Source organism: Rhinolophus sinicus, linkage group LG11 (assembly GCF_036562045.2).
Source record: "Rhinolophus sinicus isolate RSC01 linkage group LG11, ASM3656204v1, whole genome shotgun sequence".
Lineage (NCBI taxonomy): Eukaryota > Metazoa > Chordata > Mammalia > Chiroptera > Rhinolophidae > Rhinolophus > Rhinolophus sinicus.
In genome coordinates, this window is record NC_133760.1 from 14,812,844 (window position 1) to 14,834,649 (window position 21,806).

At 51.3% G+C, this 21,806-nt stretch overlaps 2 protein-coding genes across 6 annotated transcripts; both read right to left on the minus strand.

The window, feature by feature from the left end:
• Window positions 1-1,087: 1,087 nt before the first annotated feature.
• Window positions 1,088-12,869, minus strand: FXYD5 (FXYD domain containing ion transport regulator 5). 4 transcript variants are annotated; one of them, XM_074315831.1, is made up of 11 exons: window positions 12,616-12,869; window positions 12,195-12,276; window positions 11,851-11,911; window positions 9,937-10,014; window positions 9,128-9,178; window positions 7,691-7,789; window positions 4,812-4,892; window positions 3,745-3,774; window positions 3,592-3,666; window positions 1,370-1,415; window positions 1,088-1,274 (listed from the first exon to the last, which is right to left on the minus strand). In XM_074315831.1, the coding sequence occupies exons 1-11, from the start codon at window positions 12,735-12,737 to the stop codon at window positions 1,247-1,249; spliced, it is 753 nt and encodes a 250-aa protein (XP_074171932.1). In that variant the 5' UTR covers window positions 12,738-12,869; the 3' UTR covers window positions 1,088-1,246. The 4 variants fall into 4 exon arrangements, with proteins under 4 accessions (XP_074171932.1, XP_074171931.1, XP_019566199.2 ...); XM_074315830.1 differs by having other exon boundaries at window positions 9,128-9,184; window positions 12,616-12,867; XM_019710640.2 differs by having other exon boundaries at window positions 7,691-7,792; window positions 12,616-12,865.
• Window positions 12,870-13,172: 303 nt separating this feature from the next.
• On the minus strand, window positions 13,173-21,695 carry FXYD7 (FXYD domain containing ion transport regulator 7). 2 transcript variants are annotated; one of them, XM_019710642.2, is made up of 6 exons: window positions 21,562-21,695; window positions 17,118-17,147; window positions 15,427-15,501; window positions 15,254-15,287; window positions 15,045-15,085; window positions 13,173-13,578 (listed from the first exon to the last, which is right to left on the minus strand). In XM_019710642.2, the coding sequence occupies exons 1-6, from the start codon at window positions 21,590-21,592 to the stop codon at window positions 13,556-13,558; spliced, it is 234 nt and encodes a 77-aa protein (XP_019566201.1). In that variant the 5' UTR covers window positions 21,593-21,695; the 3' UTR covers window positions 13,173-13,555. The 2 variants fall into 2 exon arrangements, with proteins under 2 accessions (XP_019566201.1, XP_019566200.1); XM_019710641.2 differs by having other exon boundaries at window positions 15,245-15,287.
• Window positions 21,696-21,806: the final 111 nt, after the last annotated feature.

The window sequence follows — 21,806 nt, forward strand, 5'->3', positions numbered from 1 at the left end:
TCATTGGAGTTCTCTTCCTGGCTATCTTCTATTTACATGAACCAGTACTGGTTTTCCATATATGATTGTCTTTTAAAATAAATTTATGTAAGCTAAAAAACGGAGTTGATCTCTTAAAATAAAAGTAAATAACAATACAGGTGGGATGAAATTGTGGCCAACATTGAGAAGAGGATAGATATAGTCATATTATATTATTTGTGCTACACTCTATTTTCTTTTGTATTTTATTACTTCTTTTTCTTCTATGCTGCTCGTAGCCCACTGAACAAATTTCCTAATCCGTAAATAGGCTGTGACCTGAAGTTTGTGAAATATCGTTATGCAACCACCAGTCAACAGAACCTTGTCTCTTTGCTTTGGCGTGAAGATGCTCATGCAGGGGTGGAAGCCTCTGCCCCAAGCTTGGGTTTCAGAGCGGCCGCTCTGGCCTCGCCTGGTTGAGCCCCTCCTCACGGGCTGCAGAACCCCAGAGCCTCCAGGAAGTGCCTGCTGGAGCCTGTGCCCCTTCTCGACCATGTTTTGGGAAGCTGGTACCCTGGAATTCCCCACCCAAACTGCTCTGAGCGCACTCCAGAGCCTTTGCGTCTTCTTGCTGGGCAATACCCTTAAGTCAAGAGGTAGCCCAGAGCCAGCCATCTGTGGGTTGATGGTGTGGATGGAGCTTGGATGGGCGGGCTAGGTGTTCACACTCATGTGTATGAAGCCCCTCATAGGGCTAGAGGGACCCACTGTGAAGAAAAAGGGACCACCACGGGCCTGGGGCCTCCCCTGTGCTTGTCCAGTTACGAATGTCACCTCCCAAAGTTAGAGGTGAGCTGGCATTAGACAGTAGGCTCTGTGCATGGACTAGGCCAGGGGTCTCAAATTGCCATGGGCAGAACCCAGTGCTGACCCTCTCATTGGCCAGAGTCCCCTCTGCCCACCCCCCAATCCTTCCTGCTTCACCCCAGGCCAGCTTTGTTCACTGTATCCCTTGCCTTGGTTTTTGAGTGCATGAACCCCTCACTTTACTCCTCAGGGGGCCTGTCCCCAGCCCCTACCACTTTCTTCCAGCCCCGGTCACGAATGATCAGAGATCATGAGACAAGGACTACAATGCTTTACTTTTTGTCTGAGCAGAATGGTCAATGTTGGGGGCAGTGCTGGAGGAGCTGGGCCACCTTCGGGGTGGGCAGGATTGCGAGGGTAGGGGGCTCAGGCTGCCAGTCCTGGCTCTGGCTCCATCTGTGTCTTCCCGCTCAGGCTAGGCTTTAGTCACTACTCTGTAGGTTCTGTGAGGGAAGGGAGGACGCAGGCACGGTGAGCTGGTGGGGGCTCAGTCTCAGGTGCCCATCAGGTCGTCAGCCCCCACTTCCAGTGGGCTCACCTATTATGATTCCGGCACAACTTGGACCACTGCCTACACTTGCCACCTGTGGGTGAAAGAAATGATCCAGTAGTGAGTTGGAACAATATTCATTTCTGTGTGTGCTCTGGATGCTGAAAGACAAAGCCCCTCCGGAAGCACCATGGCAACTCTGGACAAGTGATGAGAAGCAGACAGGAGAAGAGCTGGTGCAGGGCCCCAGGGAGGAGCTTCCCCCACATACAGAGGAGCCCTTTCAAAACCCTCCCAGCTTGTGTGTTATTCATTCATTCAACAAATGTTCTGTTTTGCACGTACTATGTGCCAGGCACTGATCTAGGCACCAAGGACACAGCCAGGAACAGGAATGACTACAATCCCTGCCCCAGGAGAGCTGACTTCCTAGTGGGGGAGACAAACAAGGAGAAAAACAACTAAGTCAAGAGTACGGACGATGATAAGTCAGACGGTGATGCGTGCTATGAAGGAAAATAAAGCCAGGAAGGAGACAGAAGACCTGAAGGAGGTGAGGGGGGGCCACGTGGACATTTAGAGGGACGTCTTCCAGGCAGAGGGAACAGCCAGTGCAAAGACCCTGGGGTAGGAAGGGACAGGTGGGCTTAAGGGACAGCAGGGAGGCCAGGGGGCTAGACCACAGTGAATGAGAGGAGACTTTAGAAGACAAAGGGGACATCTGAAATCAGCCTGCTGCTGTCTCCTGGCCACCACGCTCACCTCCCTTGCTCCCTGGCCTCTTCCACCCTCTTCCCACAGTTACTGCCACATGCGCAGCTCATTCCTGCGTCGAGGGCTCTGCACTTGCTTCTCTCTCTACCAGCTTGGGTTTTGTAAATCATTTCTCATCCTCAGGAATCAGTTCCTATTTCACCTCTTTAGAGGGAGCATCTCTCCCCGTCCCTCTCAGCCACATCATGATTCCTCATGATTATTATCTTTCTCTGTGCCCTCTCTGCTCATTAGTGCATTTACCTGCTTGTTATCATCCCCCCACCAGATGTGAGCTCCCCAAGGGTGGGGCCAGCATCACAGGTCAGGTTGGGCACAGAGTAGGTGCCCACAGATATTCGTCTTTGGAATAATTTCTGTGCCCAGAACTAAAGTTCAGGCTCTGTCCTCACACAGATCTGGCTCCAGTCCTTCCCTGATTCTTATGTGTTGTGTGACCTTGGACAAACCCCTCAATTCTCTGAGCCTCACTTTTCCCACAGGGGAAAGAACAGGGCCAGGGACAAAGTCAGGATCAATAAACACATGTGGCTTGACCCCCGATTCAATGAGGTTCAGGCACATATTAAAAATCTCTTGTGATTACTGTTAGTGTTCTGCCTTCCACCTTAAGACTAAAAAGATATGGCTATGCCTATTTCCCTGATGAGGAAGTTGGAAAAGAGAGGTAATAAACTTGGCATAGGTTATATAACTCAACTGAGAACTTGCAAACTGGTAGCTTTGTGTTTTATTTAATCTGCAGTATTTAAAAAACTTTTTAAAAAATTAGTTCCTCTGCTTGCTAGTCTCCCTCTGCTCCCTTCCTCGTGTGATGCTGAGCCCTGGGAGGCTGACCTGAGAGGCCACAATCCCCAGCTCCTTGCCCTCTACTTAGCACTGGCAGGGAGACACTGGCAGGAGAAAGGAGGGCAGGAAGAGAGGGAGGTTTACACCGCTGGTCCCCTCCACGCCTGAACCCTCCTGGCTGGGTTACAATGACACAGTGGCTGCAAACCTCTCCGACAGTTCCATCTCTCACCAGGCCTTGGCACAGCCATTACCTCCCCTCAGCCCTTCAGGCCAGCGTGATTGCAGCTCCCCACTGGCACTAGTCCTAGAGGCTGCACCATCCCATTACCCTGCCACCAGCACGTGAACAAGCCCAGGCCAGCCTGCTGGAAGGTAAAAGACCATGAGGTGAAGAACCAAGGAGCCCACCATAACAGAGCTCTCTGCTGACCTCAGATGCTTGAATAAATTCAGCTGCGACCAGAAGAACCACCCAGCTGAGCCCAACCTACATTTCCAAATTGCAGACTTGAGAGCTAAATCGATGGTTGATGTTTTAAACCACTGAATTCTGGGTTGGTTTGAAGCTAAGGGATATGTCTCATTTAAAACCACACTGCTCGGGGACCTTTAAGAACCTGTCCCCATCCCCTCCCCTCTGAGTGCATGCCAAGGCCTTCTCCCTCCCAGCGTTGGTGCCCCTCCCGCCCAACGCCCATTCTCACTGGTGAGGATGACAATGCCTGTGATGAACAGCACAGCTGCGACCAACAGCCCCCGTATCCGGAGAGTAGCCACGTCTGCAGAGAGAAAAGCGGAGGAGCATGGTGAGAAGAGCTTCACCCTTCCTCCCCCCGGCATCCTCCACGGGAACTTACCATAGAAAAAGGGGTTGTCCTCACTTGAATCTGCAGGGGACAGACAGAGAGCAAGTCAGAGTTCAGCAGAGGTTTGTGGAGTGAATCAGTGAATGACAGAGACAAGGAGAGGGGACACCTGTGTCTCAGCCTTGGTGAACTTAGAACGAAACCCAAAATCCTCACGTGACATAAAACCTGGCTCCCATCACCTCTCTACCTTGACCTCACTCATTTGCTCTAGCCCTGCCAGTGACCTGCCAGACCACTTTTCACCTCAGGGCCTTTGCACTGGCGGCTCCCTCTGTCTGGAGCACCCTTCCAGATACCCTCATGGTTTCCCCTCAGCTCTTTCTTAGAGAGGTCTCTGGAAATACTCCCCTGTCACTCTCTCAGCCTACCCCTGTTTTATTTTTTCTTGATAGCAACTTAAAACCCTATGACATACAATTATTATGATTATTATTTATGGTTGTGCCTGTCCCCCAACCAAACATGAGGGCAGAGATGTTTGTCTTGTTCACTGCTGCATCCCTGGTACCTAGAACAGTGCCTGGCACATAAGTAGGTGCTCAATGAATATGTTTTTGAATGGATGAATGAATGGAATCTCTACATGACCCATTTCCATCTGTTTATTGGGGATGGCTGAGTAGGAAGTGGAAGCTAGAACCACCAGGGGAAGAATCACGGTGACCCTAGAAACAGAGCTCCCTCCTGATCCCCAAACTGATCTCAGATGCATGAGTAAGTCCAGATGAGATAAGAAGAACCACCCAGCTGAGCCCAGACTAAACTTCCAAATTGCAAACTCAAGTTTAGTTTTCAAGAACTGAATAAGTGGTTGTGATTTTAAGCCACTGAGTTTTGGGGTGGCTTCCGTGCAGCATTCATTTATGCATTCACTCATCTATTCAGATATTTATTGCATGTCTACTCTTTGCCCACCATCTGCCAGCCTTGAAGTCATGTATTCACCCAGCATATGTGTACTGAGGACTATTCTGTGCGAGGTAGTATTCCAAGTGCTAGAAATACCCAGTGAATAGGAAATAGCCTGTTCCCAGGCTGGGAAGGGAGTTACTGACCAGTCGGCCTGAGAGCAGGATCCACAGTGAAGTCGTTGCCTGGAGACTGCTTGGCGAGCGTGGTGCCTTTAGTGGGATGAGCTGAGAGTGGCCAGAAGACGGTGGAGGGCAGAAGTGAGCCATGGAGGGAAACAAGGGGCATCACTGAATGTCTGTATTTGAGAGAAACCCCTCTCCCACGCCTACACATTCAGTGGGCAGGCACAAGGGTCCCCCACTCCCATCCCTGGAGGCAGTAAGGAACAGCAGGTATGGAAACATTGAAATAAGCCTGCACTCCCTGGTTAAGATCAGTTGCCCCAACCTCCTGGCCCCTCTCCTAGGACCTTGTGGACCGCCCCAAAATCCAGGAAGTAAAGGATAACATCTGTCATAGCCAGGTAAAAGGCCTCCAGGACCCTGGCTCAGTTACAGAGCCTGGAGGTACTTGTTATAAAACATTTTGAATCGCACCTCTGCTCCCAGACTGAAAATACCAGAGGATTCCTCTCTTCAAACAAAATAATGCCTCCCCCCACCCCGCCAAAAGACCTGCCCCTCTGGCACTGAGAAGTGTCCCCAGTGAAGTGGTTACCACTGTCAGATGCCCCAATGTGAAGCCAGCAGGTAGAAAAGCTGCCTCATGAACCTTGAGCTCCCCAGGTCAATCTTACCGCCTCACCTCCAAAACATGAATGATGGCCAAGGATTCTGACATGTTCGGGAAATCCTTGCCCAGAGGAAGGTATAAGCAAGATCAAGAGTAGGGACAGAAGTGATGGTCACAGAAAAATGTAAAGGACAGCCTGGGTGGCATGTGGTGCTCAGGCACCCTGGTGTTAGAGAGCCTGGGCTCAAATTCCATTCTGCCACTTAGGGCTGTGTGGCCTTGGCCCAGCAGAGTAACCTCTCTGGGCCTCAGTTCCCTTCCCTGTAAAATGGGGTTACGACAGTTCCCACTACACAGAGTGGTCATGAGCATTGGGTGAGTGAATACATGAAAGCTTAGCACACTGCCTGGCACAGAACAAACTCTGCAAATGCTGGCTGTTGTTATCATCTGCTTGGCAATCACCTCTCCATTTTTCTGCAAGCAGCTCCCCAGTTCATCTGGTTCTCCTATTGTATGTAACCCAGGCCACAAGGGGGAGCATGTGACCCAGTCTCATCTTTCCCTGGGACCTTTCAAATTCCAAGCAGGGATTCTGAGTGGAAACTAGGTGAAACTTCAGAAGCTCTGAGCCAGCAGATGACAGGAGTCATTTCTTCTCAAAGTGGAGGACAAGCTCCAGCATGAGAGAAACAAAGATGGAGGGAAGAGATGCTGCGGGCTTTCGTGCTCAGGCTTTGGGTGACCCTGAGGCTCAGCAATGCCTTTTACCACTGGGTTCTATGACCTGTCAGCCCAACTGAATTTCTGTCACATATAATCAACAACAACCATGGAACAACACATACCGTGTTTCCCCGAAAATGAGACCTAACCAGAAAATAAGCCCTCGCATGATTTTTCAGGATGACATCCCCTGAACATAAGCCCTAATGCATCTTTTAGAGCAAAACTTAATATAAGACCGGTCTTATTTTTGGGGAAACACAGCAGTAACTCAGGTCAGCAAGGACTCGAAGCAAGTGAATCAGTGATGTGAAGACGTTTTCTCAATTGGGAAGTGTGGACAGAGCTACTACACCCCCACTTTTGTGCAACATAGTAAATTCCCTTCCCCAAGACAGTTTACTTCCACCATTTGTAAAATTGTTTTAATCGACAGAATCTGTCAGAATGAGATGTTTTACTGCCACTGCCATCACTGGAAAATTGTAACAATGATAAAAACTGTCATGGGGGAATGGCATGGCCTTAGAGGTGGTGCTCTTACACAGTGCCAGTGTACCTATGTCAGTCTGGGAGTGCTCCAAGCTACAGTACTTTCCGGTAGAGGCTGCTCCTCAGATATGAATCATCACACAGGCATGAGAAGCCACCTGTTGCCTTCATTAGGCTCAGCCCCCTTTCCCACGCCTCTGGTTAACGTTGTTAGTCACTGGTCTTGAGGGGAACCACTTCTTCCCTGACTCTTGGTCTATGCAGTTCAGACAAGGCTGACCCTGTTCCCCCGTCCCAGGGTGGGGGCACAAGACTCAGGCTTGACCAATCAGATCAGTCCATTTCCCAGGCTCCCATTGGTCAGACATGGGCCTGTGACCCCAGCTGGACCAATGAGAGTCAATTCTAGACTTTGGGCGGCAGATGATGAGAAAGATATGTGCTCTAGCTCCTGAGTTTGTGACCTAAACTTAACACTATGGGACCGTATTTGTTTGGGACCAAGAGGGGGAAAGCCACTTGAGAATGAAGACACCAGAGCTGAAAGGGGGAGCAAGTCAGTCGTGATGACAGTGCTTGAGTCCTTGAGTCAGTCATGCCTGAAATTGGTCCCTCTGGACTTTACAGAAATATTCATCCAAAAAGTCCTTTTTTTTTCCTGTTGGGTTTTCTGTACTTTGCAACTGAAAAGCTCCTGCTCTAACAAGAAGACATGTACAAAGGACAGCCACCCACAGCCACATTTCCCAGCATCAGCCCTGTGAAGGAACCTGAACAAGAGGTCTTAAGTCTGTCAGCCTTGGAAAATGCTGCAAACTAGATGCCCTTCTTGGGGATAATTGCTGCAAATAAGCTTTATTAAAGACCCTGAGATCTCCTGCCAGAAAAAAGCGTGCTTAACTTTATCTCAGAGTTTCCCAAACACCTTTGGCCACAAACCAAAAAAATTTTTTGGAAAATGTTATTAACAATTCCCCAAACGAATGCTCTGAGAAACATCCTTGGGGAAATGCTGACCTAGTTAGAGAATTAAACAAAACTTGTATGTTGCCGTTCTGGTGGCAGACGGTACCTTCTGTGCTGCTCTTGTCTGCCCCTGGATCTGTGGTTAGATGCACAGCCATTCTCGTTGGTTGCTGCGTCGGGGGCTCTGTCTGGGCTGGTGGTGTTTCTACTGTGGTCAGAAGAGCGAGGAGGGGAGGGCAAGAAATGAGTGAATAAGCGACACAAGGATCCATAGAACAGCAAGGCGCCCTCTCCCCGTATCGGCTTGGCACACACCCAAGACATTCAGATCCCAAGTGGCTCTGTGGGGGTGGTGGCAGGGCAAATCAGTGTGGCCCTTTCTCAAGTGGCTTTTAAAACAAATTTCAGTGTTCATATCCTTGGCCCCATAGGGTTGTGGGTAAAAGCAAGGCTCTAGAGCGAGGTCACGGACCCCGATCCCAGCCGTGTCACTGACGTTCTGTGACACCTTGGGTGAGTTACTCTGAGCTTCCATGTCCTTATCTGTAAGGTGGCGATAACGGCCATTCCTACCTCAGAGGGTTTGTGTGAGGATTGAATGAGTGAACACGGGTGCTGTAAGTGTTTGGTCAAGGAAGAAGGGACGAGGTTACTCAGTGTGGCACTGTGTGTAGCAGAAAAATCTGGGAGCGACCAAGGTACTCATCAAGATGTGCATGGCTTCATTAACCCTGCACAGGCACCCTGTGGAACAGCACAGAGCAATGAAAAAGAAAAAGCTCAGTGTTTACATGGGCATGTGGGAAAAGCCGCCAAATACATCGTTTCATGGCGGGGAAAAGCCAGTTGCAGAACAACAATCATGGTCTATCCTTAAGCTCACACAAATACACCCCCCAGTCAGTGTATTTTCTCCAGGTCACACACATGTGACACAGTCTCATTGGGGAACTGTCTCCAACCCAATACTAACAGTGAAGGCCTCCCAGGGACGGGGAAGAGAACAAGGATGGGGAGCGAACAAAGGGGTTTTGTCTCACCTACCACCTTTTTAGTATTTCCAAGGAGAATGTGCTTATGTACTATTGTATCATTAAACATTAATGGAAGAAATTGAGGAGCACTTTTTGAATTACATTAGACCCAAGAAAAAGTTCAAAAATGATTTGAAAATTCAAAAAAAGGAAAAAGATAAAGAGATTAAAGAAAGAAATGAATGAGGTTGGCACACGGAGTTTCTGGGGTGTTTGCCAAGCTCTACTCCTTGACCTGGTGGTGGTCACATAGGGGTTCAATTTAGAATAATTTGCTAAGTTGTACATTTGTGGGTTTTGGACTTCCACATGCATATTATTTTTCATGATCTCAAAAGATTTTCTTTTAAAGACGTGAATGGAGTGGGCTGGCTGGCCCACCACAAATTAAACCAGGGGATTCAGAGACGGAGAGCTGAAATGGGAAAGGATCCAAAGTATCAGAGGAAGAGGGGGAGCAGTGTCTCTCCCAGACCCACCTCTCCACCCCCTGCCCCTTTCCCACTCACCATCAGCCTGCAGGCTTGGAGTCTGAGGGGTGGCCTGGAATTCTGGGTGGACTGCGTCTGAAGTCCAGAAACAGGGAGGGAAGAGAGAGAAGGTATGGACAAGGTTCATGGGATGGAAGGAGGTACAAGGGGGTTTCTATAGCAACTCATAGTGGAATGGAAATGACTTAATTAACCTGGGCATTTGCTCACTGCCTAAATGTGATTTGCTCACTGCCAGTAAATCCCTGCCTTAGGCCCTCCCATCCCGCACATGCCCAATCCCCTGCATCTGGTAAGAGCTCTTGGAACTTTCTTTGGGGGAACCATCCTCCCTGACACTCAGTCTACTTGGTTCAGTGGGGCCGGCACCAGCCCTGTTGAAGGTTGAACATCAGACCCAGGTCTGGCCAATCAGCGTTCTGTGCCTGTGGACACAATGATCGGCTCATGGGTGGATATGTGACCTGAGCCTGGCCAGTGAGACTCAGTTCTGGGACATTTGCTGGATTGGGGAAAGGGAAATTCTCTTCTCTTCAGATTCTTAGCTGGTAGGATGGAAGCTCCAGGCCTCTAGACACCATCCTGGCCCCATAAGAGGAGAATCTGCCTGAAAATGACGCCAACACAGAGAAAACAGAACCAAGAGATGGATACAGGTTCAGGATAGTATCATCTGAGAACCTACGTTGAGCCATGGCTGAAGGTCTATCCCTGGACTTTTCAGTTACATAAATTCAAAAACTCCTGTTTGGTCCACGCTTGTGATTTTTGTTGCTGTTATTATTTGCAATGACAGAATCTTAACAGACTTGTCCCTCTCTCCTCACCTGGAGGAGTCAGGACAGGAATGTTCACAGGGGTTGAGTCTGCTCCAGGAACGGGTGTAGCCTCCTCCAATGTCTGTCCTGAGAAATACTGAGAAGTCAGGGAAGAGCCTCTGGTGCTCCTCTCACCAACACCCCCACCCTTCCCTCCCTTCTGACACCTGGGGGGTAACTCGGGGGGTTCTGGCTGCTGGTGGAACAGCAGACAGCTGTTTGATTGATTGGCTTTGGCAGTACCAATCCATGATCCTGGAAGTGTTTTAAGAAATGCGAATGCCCCCGCACCCTTCCTCCAGCCCCCTCTCCCTGCCCATCCTTGTAGGATAGGAGAGACAGTTTAGCCAGGTGAGCCCAGCGCTAGAGTCAGCCAGGGCCCTGATGTCAAGTTCTGTTCCCAACGTTTCCTTCTTGTGTGACCTGGAACAAGTGAAGACCCCACTCTGCATCTGAGGCTCAAATTCAATTTGGGGATAACTGAATCTACTTCTCAGGGCTGTACAGAGGCTGAAATGAGGTGGAATGCAGAAGAGTCTCCCCCACTATTTAACGTGCAGTCAGCGCTGGATACAGCCACTGCCTTGCCCCGGCCCAGCCTCCATCCTCTCCCTCCTGGACCATCACAACCAGATTCTCTCCACTGCCCCTGGTCTCCTGCTCTCATCCTGTCCCCTACAGTCTGCTCCCCACACACAGCAGAGGAGGGAGCCTCGGAACACCTGAGGCAGAGCATGGCCTGGCTGCACCTTGCACTTGGCAAAAGCCAAAGCCCTCACCCTGCCCCTAAGCACCCCCACACCTCTTCCCTGTCACCTCTCTGACCTCTCCTCTTCCTTCCCTGCTCCTTGTTCACCCCACGCAGCCACCTGGACTGCCTGCTTCCTCACACGCACCAGACAGCACTTATCCCTCAGACACCTGCTTGGTTCGTTCCTCCATCTCCTTCACGTGTCTGCCCAAATGTCACCTCCTAGTGAAGTCTTCCCTGCCCATCCTATTCAAACAATCCTCATTGCTCTCCTCTATTTTTCTCCATAACATGTATCACCTTCTGGCATACTATCTAATTTACTGATGGGTTATTTATTGTCTGTATTTCCCAAATGGAACATGAGTCCCTGTTTTACGTCGTGCGGTTTCCACAGTGCATAAAATAAGATCTGGCACACAGGAGCTGCTCAATGAACACCTGTTGAATGACTGAAGGGATAGATGAAAACCATTTTATCCAAGAGAGCTCTTCCGCGGAGAGTCTTCTCTGGGTTCCAGGGGCAGGCAGGAGGATTGATCCCAGCTCCTCCACTCACTAGCCTCTGGCACAGGCTTTCCTTTGCTGAACCTCAATTCCCTGAGCTTCAGTGCCCTCGTGGTAACACAGGCAGGGCAGGATGTGTAATACACTAGAGCTGAAGCTGAAGTGAGCTACTGCACACACTGCACCTGCCGTGTGGAAAAGCACCTGCCAATGCCACCACAGCTGCTGCCTTCAGGAAGCACTTCCCAGGCCAGGGGAGACACCTCCAGCTCTCCGCCTGGCCCCAGCTCACCCCTTTGCCTAACTGCATCACCTGGGAATCCAGGAAGCTCCTCTGCTGGGAGCCCAGGTTTCCTGGCTGCTGAGTAGAAAACTGACACCAATCTGCCCTCCAAATCAAACTCAGTGAGTTCTTCTTGGAGGTGAAACAGAGGCTGCTCAGCAGGACAGGCTCTGGCCAGACTCGCTGGAAGCGGCCACCCAGTTCTGAGGTGTCCAAAAAGGGCGTAACCCTGTCCCCCTCTTTGGGAGCCCTACTTCCTGGTGCCGGCTCAGCAGCGGGGTGCGGACACAGGACAGGGCCTCCAAACTCACCAGCTGCCGACCCAGCAGTGCATTCGAGGTAGGGCTGGGGGCTCTGGGGTAGAGTGGAGACTGGGCCTTACCTCTAGTGGGAAGAATCAGCCCAAAGATGGTGAGGAGACACAGGTGACCAGAGAGCGACATCTATGGGGCAAGTGGGAGCTGGGGTCAGCCATGCTGTCAGTGAGGCAGGCCCAGGGCAACCCTGGGGGATAGTTTGGCCCCCTTCCCTCCCTTGAGCAAGCACCTCTGCCTTCAAAGAGCCCCTGCCAAGGCCAACAGAAGAGTCTCAGAAGTGGGGGGTCCCCAGCTGCCACCCCCTTCTTCCCTTTACAAGTCCCCAAAGAAAACAAGACACATCAGACCAAACTGGGCTTCCAGTAGCAGCCACTGAACTTGTACACCCCTGAGGGAGAGAAGCACTTACCCCTCTTGGACTGACCCTGCTGGGCACCCAGTTGGGGCTGGGGTACAGGAGTAGATCCTGGGCCTCTTCCTCTCCTCTGGGGCTGTCACCGGCCCAGTGGAGGAGTCAGCCAGAAGGGGAAAGAGGAAGAGTGAGTAATTTGCTCCTGATCTCAGAGAAAAAAGTAAGTGGCGTCTGGGCCTCATTGCAGGGACCATACACATAGAACAGGATGCTGATCTATGGGCAGATCTGGGAAGGCCTGGTCCGAGAAGGGCGGAGGAGAGCTGGGGAGATCGAGGCAGGAGGGAGAGAGGGAGGGCAGCCCACGAGCCCGCGGGAGAAGTAAGTATGAATGGGGGGCGGAGAGCATCCGCCAAGACCAGTCTTTACCCACCTGGGCCGGGGCCCTGGGCTGAGCGGGGTCGGAAGAAAGACTTACCTCCGAGCTGGGGGTCCAGATTCGCAGCTTTTTGGAGAGAGGGCAGCGGCGGCAGCTGCGTCCAGGCAGAGGGTGTGGCCAGGAGAGCGCTGGCGGGCGGGAACCCAGACGGGCTCAGTCATTTCCTCTTGGGTTTCCTGACTTCAGAGCCCGGGGTGGGAGCAGGAGGAGGGAGACGCTAAAGGCCATGGTGGGGGGTGGGCAAGGGAGAAGCAAAGCAATGACCGCCAAGCACCGGGCTTGGGGGAGGGTGAGTGCGGGGAACACCGCAGGCAGGTCTTGGTTGGGTGGCGCTCCTTTGGGGACGGAGAAGGAGAAAGGGGAGGGGTCTACTAGAGTCTCTTGGGGAAAAGAAGGAAGGGGCAACTGGGGGGGGTGTGCGCCCGAGGGGGTTGAGGAAGGAGAGAAACTTGAGGGGCTCGGAGAAAGAGGAGGGGGCCACTGAGGGAGGAGGAGGAGAAAGAGGGGGCAACTCTGGGGACACGGGGAGAGCTCCCCCAGGTTCAGTTTGACCCCACCCCCATTTCGTCCCCACAGATGAGAACACACAGACAGAACAGGGGGAAAAACCAAATGCACATTTATTAAGCTCAAGATATAGACACCGAGTGTGCAGGGAAACGGATCTTTGGAGAGGCGACACAGAGTTGCGGGGCGCAGTTCACCGGGACTCCGGAGGGCTGGGGGGGACTCCGGGACTCCAGGAGCTGGAGGCCTGAGTCCCTGGATCTGAGATGCAGACGGGTTCTTTGGGGGGTCGTCGTTGCCAAGGCCTCGGGAGGGGCAGCAGGGTGTAGCGGCTCCTGCCTCGGGGTGGGTGGGGCGGCTCATTCCCGGGAGTGCTCCCCAGCGGCACAAGGCTGGGGTCCCCACCGCCTCCACCCCGTCCTCAGGCTCCCGCACTCGGGCAGGGACTGCAGTGGAGGTGCCAGGGCTGGTTTTACACGCCGCCACCTCCAGGAGCTGGAGCGAGAGAAAAAGAGGGGGACGGAAAGAGCAGGCACCTGGGTCAGCGACTAGTGGGGTGGAAGCAGCCCCCTCCCCGCAGCCAGTGAACGCTCCATCCCCACCAAGGAATCCAGACCCCTAGGGACTATAACCCTTGAGTCAGCACTGAGGAGTTGTCTTGCCTTCCCACTCCCTAATGTCTGGTTCATACAGGGACACCTGTCTGCCGTTTGTCCTGTCATAGAGGGGACCGTACCAGTGATGAGGCTGAGCCCCCTGGCCCAGCTAAAGTTTTTCTGGGGCCAGAAAGGGAGTTACCACCCCCCTACTATGCCCCCACCTTCTCCTACAACCCCACTTGTTTCCCAACCCACTTGGGACCGTAACTCAACAGGAGTGGGTTAGAATCCTGTAGGTATTCTCAGACAGTGGTCACCCTCCCCAATCATTCACTTCATGTTTTTAAGTCCCATTAAAAGAACAAAACACATGAAATTCCACACCAAATTTCCCCAAATATTGAGTACGCCAAGGCCCATTTTTTTCAGTTGTAAGAACTTTATAAGAGACAGAGAAATTCCCATCTGATGTTTTTAAAGTCCCTGGAAAGGATGCAGTTCCACTAAAAACAGGTCAAGATATTTTTACATAATTAAAATGAACACCCCCAAGGAATCACAATCTTTCATCTACATGATGATTCCTCTCTTACCTCCCACTCTCTCCATCTTCCTTTACACCTTCCATCCACCTGCACCCACTCTCCCCCTCCTACACCCTCACCCTTCTGCACCCCACCCACTCCTACATTCCATCTTCCTCTTCCACTCTCCACCTGCCCCTCTAACACCTCCATCCCCCTCATCCTCTCCTATGCACCATCCTCCCAGGGCCTCCGTCCTCTGCTCTTTATCCCTTTCTTATACTTTCCATCCTCATACTCTTCACATCCTCATATTCTCTCTTTTCCAGCGTGAATTTTTAAAATCTGTATTCTATACGTCTCTCCTTTTGTTATTTTGATGCAACTATTCAGAAGCCCCTCCTTCCCTTTGCTCTGTAATTTTAACCTTGATTTTTCAAACTGAACAATAAAGTCTGGAAAACATTCTATTTCCCTGCTTCTCTAGCACTCAACTCTGTCTTGATTCTGACTACAGAAATCCTTTTCCCATGTGGGGCCCCTGTCTTCCCAGGTTTAGGGCTTTCTCCTCTGGAGAATTAGTTCATCCTTGCTTTTACAGGCTTGTGTACTTGTTTCTGGGAGGCTTAGTGGACTCTTCAGGACATGTCGCATCCCCCTGACTCTCCAGGGTTTAACATTTTTGATCTGTGGATTCTCAGCTCCTACTGAATTTCCCATGTCCGTCCATTGGGTTGGTGGCCCCACTCTTAGGGACATCCAGTGCAACTCCACTTCTAATGACTCCCTTTTCTCCTCCCACCTGTCCTCACAGAACCACACACTTTCTCACCCTCACCTGAGGAGGGAAGCTCCGACTTACAGGATTTGCATGTTGGGCTGTGGACGAAAAGATAAGAAAGAAAAAGCATAAAGAGGCTCAATAGCCACAGACTCTATGGGAAACATGGCAGACCCAGGGGTCCTTCTGTTACAGAAGCACCCTTGGGCCCCAGGCTGCTCCCACCCCTCTCCCCTCTCTCCCCACTGCTGCCAGACCTCTCAGACCTGGAGTCGTCCTTCCTGCACTTCACCTTCTTGCCTGTTAGGAGAGAGATAGAACAAGGAGACAGGACATAAGGGTCTGGTCGAAAGCCAATAAGGGAACTGTAGGTGCCTGGGGACTGACCCCCTAGGCAGCCCTGTTTGAGGGGTTTTGGAGCCCGGAGAGTTACACTTACTGATGATGATGAAAATGCCCAGCAGGAAAAATATGGTAGCCAGAGTCATGCCCACAGTCTGCACAGTGTCATAGTCTGGGGAAGATAATGGGGGACATCAAAGTGGGGGTGGCACCTCAGCCCCAGCCCCCAGCCTGGCTTCCGATTGCCCAGCCAGAGGCCCAGAATTCAGGTATGCTGCAGAACATGCTGGAGGCTCCTCCAGTGCTTTAGTGTGAGGACTGAGAGCACAGCTCCCCTAGTCTCTCCCCCTACCTTCCTCTGTCAGGTATATCCTCCATATATATCTCTGATCTATATAGTGTCTCCTCCTTCTCCTGTCCACCTTGGTTGCCCATCTGGGCGACTACTGCAAGCAAACTTCTCTATGGTCTCCCTGCCCCCAGCCACAGGGAGCTTGTTAACACCCGAGTCAGATCAGGGTCCTCCTGAGCTCAGGGCCCCCATTCCCGGCCTCCCCATTTTCATTGCACTCCAAATAAAAGCCAAAGTTCTCATCACAGTCCCCAAGGCCCTGTATGATCTAGTCTCTGTTCCTTCTCAGACTTCATCCCGCTCCACTTTTCTTCAATCCCCTAACTCCGGGTACACCGGTCTCCCTGCTATTCCTGGAGCATATCAGGCATGGTCCTGCCTCAGGGCCTTTGCACTTGCTCTCCCTTCTACCTGAAAGTTCTTCCCCCAAATAGCCCTCCCTTACCAATTTTGGGGCTTTATTCAAGTATCAGTGAAACGTTCTCTGGCTTTCTTATTTAGAATTTTCCATCCTCTCTTCCACACTTTCTAATCTCACTCTTTCCTTTTCCTCCATAAGAATTATTCTTGCCTAATATACCACAATAAATATTTGCTGCAATGTTGATTTATGGAGCACCCATTCTGTACCAGCAGTGGTCCAGGCCTCTGCCTTCAGGGATTTGACTTTCATATTGTGATCAGGCAATAAACTACATAAAGCAAAAACTGAGTCATGTGACCATGGATAAATGTGGTGTATCTCCTCTTGCCTGGGAGTCAGAGAAGGCTTCTCCTAGCAGAGCAGTCAGTATTTGACCTGAGGTCTGAAGAAGGAAAAGGAGCTTTAGCCAGCTGCGTGGCGAGCCAGAGGAGTATTCCAGGCAGAGAGAACAGCAAGAGCAAAGGCCCTGAGGTGGGAAAGCACTTGGCATATTGGAGGAACAGTATGAGTGAGCAAAGAGAGAGGGCAGGAGCTTGTTGGGGGAACTGGGGCCAGGTCTTCTAGACCTGGCGGTACTTCTTTGAGTTTCAGTGCTGTCGGAATGATTTACTAGCATCATCCAAGTAAATCTCTCCTACAATCCTCATGGGTGGGAACTACTACTATCCCTTATTTATAGAAGGGCCCAGAGAGGCAGAGTTGCTTGCTCAAGGCCACACAGCTAGTGAGTGGATAAGCCAGGATTCAAATTCAGGCAGCCTGGCCTCAAAGTTTTTGCTTCTCTGGTGACCCCAATGCACCAGCCCAGAGTCCTTGTGAAGCCTGGAGGGGGCCCAGAGAGGGTACCCCCCAATGTGTTTCTGCCCTCCATGAGCCCAGGTGGTATGAACTGTATCCCTATGGTCACATGGCCAGTGGCCCAGCACATTCACTTCAGCAGTGACCTGTGGGGATCTGCAGCCACCCCTCCATCCAGCCCCAGGGTGCCCTCATCACAGAATCTGCCACTCACCATAGTAAAATGGGTCAGGTTCCTGAGGAACTGTGGGAACGAAGGCAGAGAAAGAGAGAAAGGGAAAACATATTTCAACAATGGGTTTCTTAACATATTTGAGGATCCAGATGGGGCCTCTAGCCCAATATTTTCTGTATAGAAATCCAATCAAGTAAGCCCTTGCTCTGGGTGATATAGCTTCATTGCAGGACACGAGGCTTGAAGAGTGAAGCATAGGATGGATTCCAGCCCCCGCTTACTCCATTAGTTGGTACCTTATCTGTGCAGTGCACAACCTACCAAACCGTACATGGCAGTCCTGGTCCTAGTCCCTTATGGAAGCCTTCTGCAAGCTGTGGACTCATTTCCTGAAAACACATATATATTATACTCCCATTTGCATATGGTGCTAGGGGTGAACAGGCTCCAACCCCACTAGTGGACTGCTGAGTGTATCAGCTTCCCCTGAACACTCCCTAAAGCCTCTTGGTCATCTGAGAGCTCCAAAATGCAGACACTGTAGCTACTGCTCTCATCCACTCACTTCTGCCACCAAATCTAGTAGAGGGGAGCTGTCCTGTAATATACCCAATATTATGCTATATATAATGTACACTATATCACTTATTTCTAAGACACCATTGATTTTTAGATTCACAATTGAGTTTGTAATAGCTTTTCCAGTGTGTTATGCATAAATATATATGTAACGGTATCACATGAAACATACCCATCTATTAGAAGACTCATCCTGATTTCATAAATGTTAACGTGTGTGTGTGTGTATGTTTGTGTGTGTGTGTTTACTTTTCCCCATCTCCCATTTCCCTGTCTCAAACCACATCCCTCTTCAGGAGAACTCAGAACATACTTCCCATTCAAGAACCCATCCTGATGGCCCCTGAATTCCTCAGACAGCTCTTAGTATGTTTTGCCTTGTCTAGAGCAGAATTCTAGGACACCACTAGGGGAGGAGAACCAGGAAAGCCAGGGCAATGCCAGGTGTTGTCATTAGTGTTCTTCCCCTTCGAGGCTCAGGGAGGGATGGCTACCTTGAGGTGGTGGTGGAAGGGACATGTGACTAATCCTGGCCAATGAACTGTGAGTGGAGATGTCACTGTGACTTCCAGGCTGGAGCATTTAAGTGCCCATACAAGAGCTCCCTTTTGACTTTGGCCTAGTGACATGGATGTTCAGGATGGTAACTGCTCCAGTTTTCTTTGGTGACTAGAGAACTCCAGGTGACTTGTGATGGACATATAGTGTAAGTGAGAAATAAACTTTGGTTGTCAGAAGCCACTGAGATTTTTGGTACTACTTGTTACCCCAGCTTGCTCTGGCCCTAAACTGACTGATACAGGTAGCACCTAGGCAAGACCCTGAATAGTACTGATTCACACAACTTATAAGTTCACTCTTCTTCATTCTCTGTCCAGTCTTCAAAGAGGAAGACTTAGGTAGGTGCTGATGTGTCTTTAACACTTCCAACTCTTGTTAATCTCCCCCTTTCGCAAAAGGACACAGACCTTGGGCTCAGAGCCTTTAGTGGGCAACAATATCTGGGTAGAATTTTGTGACATTATGGTTTTCTCCTTTATTGATTATCTAACAAGCACTTGATAGTACTGACTCCAGGCAAGGCTCTCTTCTAAGCACTTTACAGATATTAACACATTTCATCTTCACAGCAGCTCTCTGATATAGGTGCTATCTTCATCTTCATTCCACAGAAGAGAGACACTGAGGCCCAGAAAAGTAAAGTCACTTGTTTAAGATCATTTTTATACTTGCCTTCAATTTAAGGCAAAAAATCCTGATTTTCCATTTGTGGTGGTGATATAAAATAAAGCTGATTAAGTTTTCTAAAAGTTAATCCTTTGAAAGAAAAATATTAAATAAATAGCAGGGAACATTGGGACAGGCAAAAATCATGAAGGTGGTATTCAAAAGTATCAAGATGGGGAAACATCATTTTAGAGACATCTGTGCTCTGTCTTAGCTCCCCCACCAGATGGGGAGTAAATTTGTTTGACTCACCTCTGCTGTTAATTCTGACATTTATGAAAGTCTCTCAAAGAAGTTTGAAAGGAAGAAAGGAAGAAGGAAGGAAGGAAGGAAGGAAGGAAGGAAGGAAGGAAGGAAGGAAGGAAAGAAGGAAAGAAAGAAAGAAAGAAAGAAAGAAAGAAAGAAAGAAAGAAAGAAAGAGGGAGGAAGAAGGAAAGTAAGCCTCTGCTGGGCTACAGGAGGCTGCATCAGAGGTGGAGCAGTTGGATTATCCTGCTTTTGTCTCTTGTGTTTCCACCTACCCTCTACCCAAACCATCAGGAGCCCACTGGGTGAGTGCCTGTCTCAGAATTCTCTTTGGTTCCTCCCTGGGTGCTCTGTGCTCCATGCGGAAGTTCCTCTTCTGGTCCCTGAAGCCCCAGCAATCTGGGTCCTCAGGGCAAGGCTGGGCTAAGGGTGGAGCCAGGAGGCAGGAGAAGGAATGTGCACCATTCTAGGCCAGTTGCCAGAGACATCGGGAAAGAGGTGGTTGCTGTGGCAACCAGGGCAATTGGAGAGATGAAGAGAGGTGATGCGTCTGGGCACCCCAGGCTGGCTGGGGTCCTGTGGGAGGCTAAGGGTTGGGTTTCTAACTTCGGGGCAAATCTTGACTCCCCCTGTTTCTTTTGTATCTCCCATTTGTGCCTCTGCAGGGCTGGCTTCCGGCCAAGCTCAGGGTCCTTCTCTGCGATAGGAATCCAGGCCCATTGGGGCTCCTGCATTCCCTGTTTGCCCCTCAACTTACCCTCCCGCTCTGTGACGGGGTGGGGAGAGACTTCACCTTCTTCACCCTCTCTCCCCAACAATCCATTAATTCGTTTTCTTAAGCAGTTTACAAGGCACAGTGTGATTTTCCTCCCTCGGGATTTCCCAAGACCTGCGGTCCCCTCTCATGCTCTGACTGGGGAAGGGGGGGGGGTGAGGCAGAGGCCCTCCCACCGCTGCCTGTCTGCTACCATCGATCCGGCTAACCATCTCTGTAAAAAGAAGCCCTGGGCTCCCGCCAGGCCTGCTGGCTCAGCCCTGCCCCCTCTCCCTAGGGTGGCTTCCAGCCTCTGCAGCCCCCCCCCCCCCCCCCCCGCCCTGCTTCGAATTCTGCAGATACTGCTCAGTGCAGCAGCCCCCGCCTGCTGGGAAAGGGGTCAGGGAAGGAGAGATCGGAGTGGAGTGGGGTTCCCTTCACCGCCAGGGACTCCTCAGCTACCGCTAGATTATCCCCGGCCCTGCTCTCAGTGCTGGAAACCCTACCCCTTGCTCCCTACTCCCAGTTAAAGCATTCTACCCCTTGGTCCTCTGCAGACGCAGGCTCAGGAAAGGGGGATCGTAGGGGAAGAGTGTTTAAGCAGGTGCATAACTGGGTTAATGGGTGGGAAATGTAAATCGCTGTGGCAGCATGGGGGTGGGAGGGGCACCTGTGTGCACCCAAGTGCACCTCCCAGACCTGACAACACCCTGAATGAGGGCTGGAAAGGAGGGTCCTGCCACGAATTACTGCCCACGGGGGCTCACTGCAGTAGTTCAGGCCCCACCCTGGACTGCCCCTCCTCCTCTCGCGCTATTCCTTTCTGGCACTTTGGGTCCATCTCTCTGTCTCGCTCCTTCTCTCTTTCTCTAAGCCTCCCTCTCCACAGTTGCCTCAGTCCCTCTCTCTCTCTCTCTAATTTTCTCTCTTTCTCTGCATCTCTGTCTGTGGCTCTCTGCCTCTCCCCTTCATTCTCCCTGAATCTGAGTCTCAAATCTGTCTTCTCTCTGGGTTTCTCTTTGTGTCTCTGACTCTGGGTCTCCTGTCTCTTTGGGTCTCTTCCTATCTCTTTCAGGCTTTCTCAGTCGGTCTCTTTCTATATTCCTTTCTGTCTCCCTCTCTCTTTCTGTCGCTCTCCATCTCTCTCTCACTTCCTCCAGCTCTCCTTCTCCCTATCTTCCCCTTTTTCGCCCCCTTCCCGCTGAACCCGCCTGTCAGGAATTTCAGGAAACACCCACCATAGGAGCTAGCGCTGGAAAAAAGAGCGATATGGACCCCTTCCTCTTACCCACCTCAGGGACCCCGAAACCGACGAGAACTTCTGTGATTGCAGACCCATCTACGTCCACCCTCAAAGCCCATCTCTTCGCGTCCACTACCACCGCTGTGTAGGACCAGCCACCCGGTTGTCATAGCTACCGATCCGAGCATCCTTTCTCTTGGGACTGCCGCCCTCCAACCGCGGGTCTCGCGCAGGAACGACACCACCGGGAGGGGGTGTCCAAGAGGTCCAGAGGGGCGCCAAGGGATGCACTGCAGGGGCCTCCGCCCATGGGAGGAACCGACATCCCCTTCCTCACTCCCCTCCCTTTCCAGTACTAGAATCTCCCCCAGATCCTCTCTCCGAAGCTCTAAGATCCCCAGGCCCCTACAGCCCTCTCCCCAGGCGAAGCTCACCATTTGTGGGGGCCTGAGTCGGGGTCGCCATGCCGGGCCAGAACAGGGGGCGGCTGGATGCCGAGACAGTGAAGGCGCGGCTGCAGCAGCTGGACGTGGGACGGACTGAGACGGGGGGAGATGGGGGGGAGCCCTGGTGTTGGGGGGGCCGTAGCCAATGGGGGCCGGGAGAGCCCGCCCCGGTCCAGGCCACCCCCCGCCCCCGCCCCCGCCCACTGCCGTCGTCCCCGCCCCTTCCCCAAGGG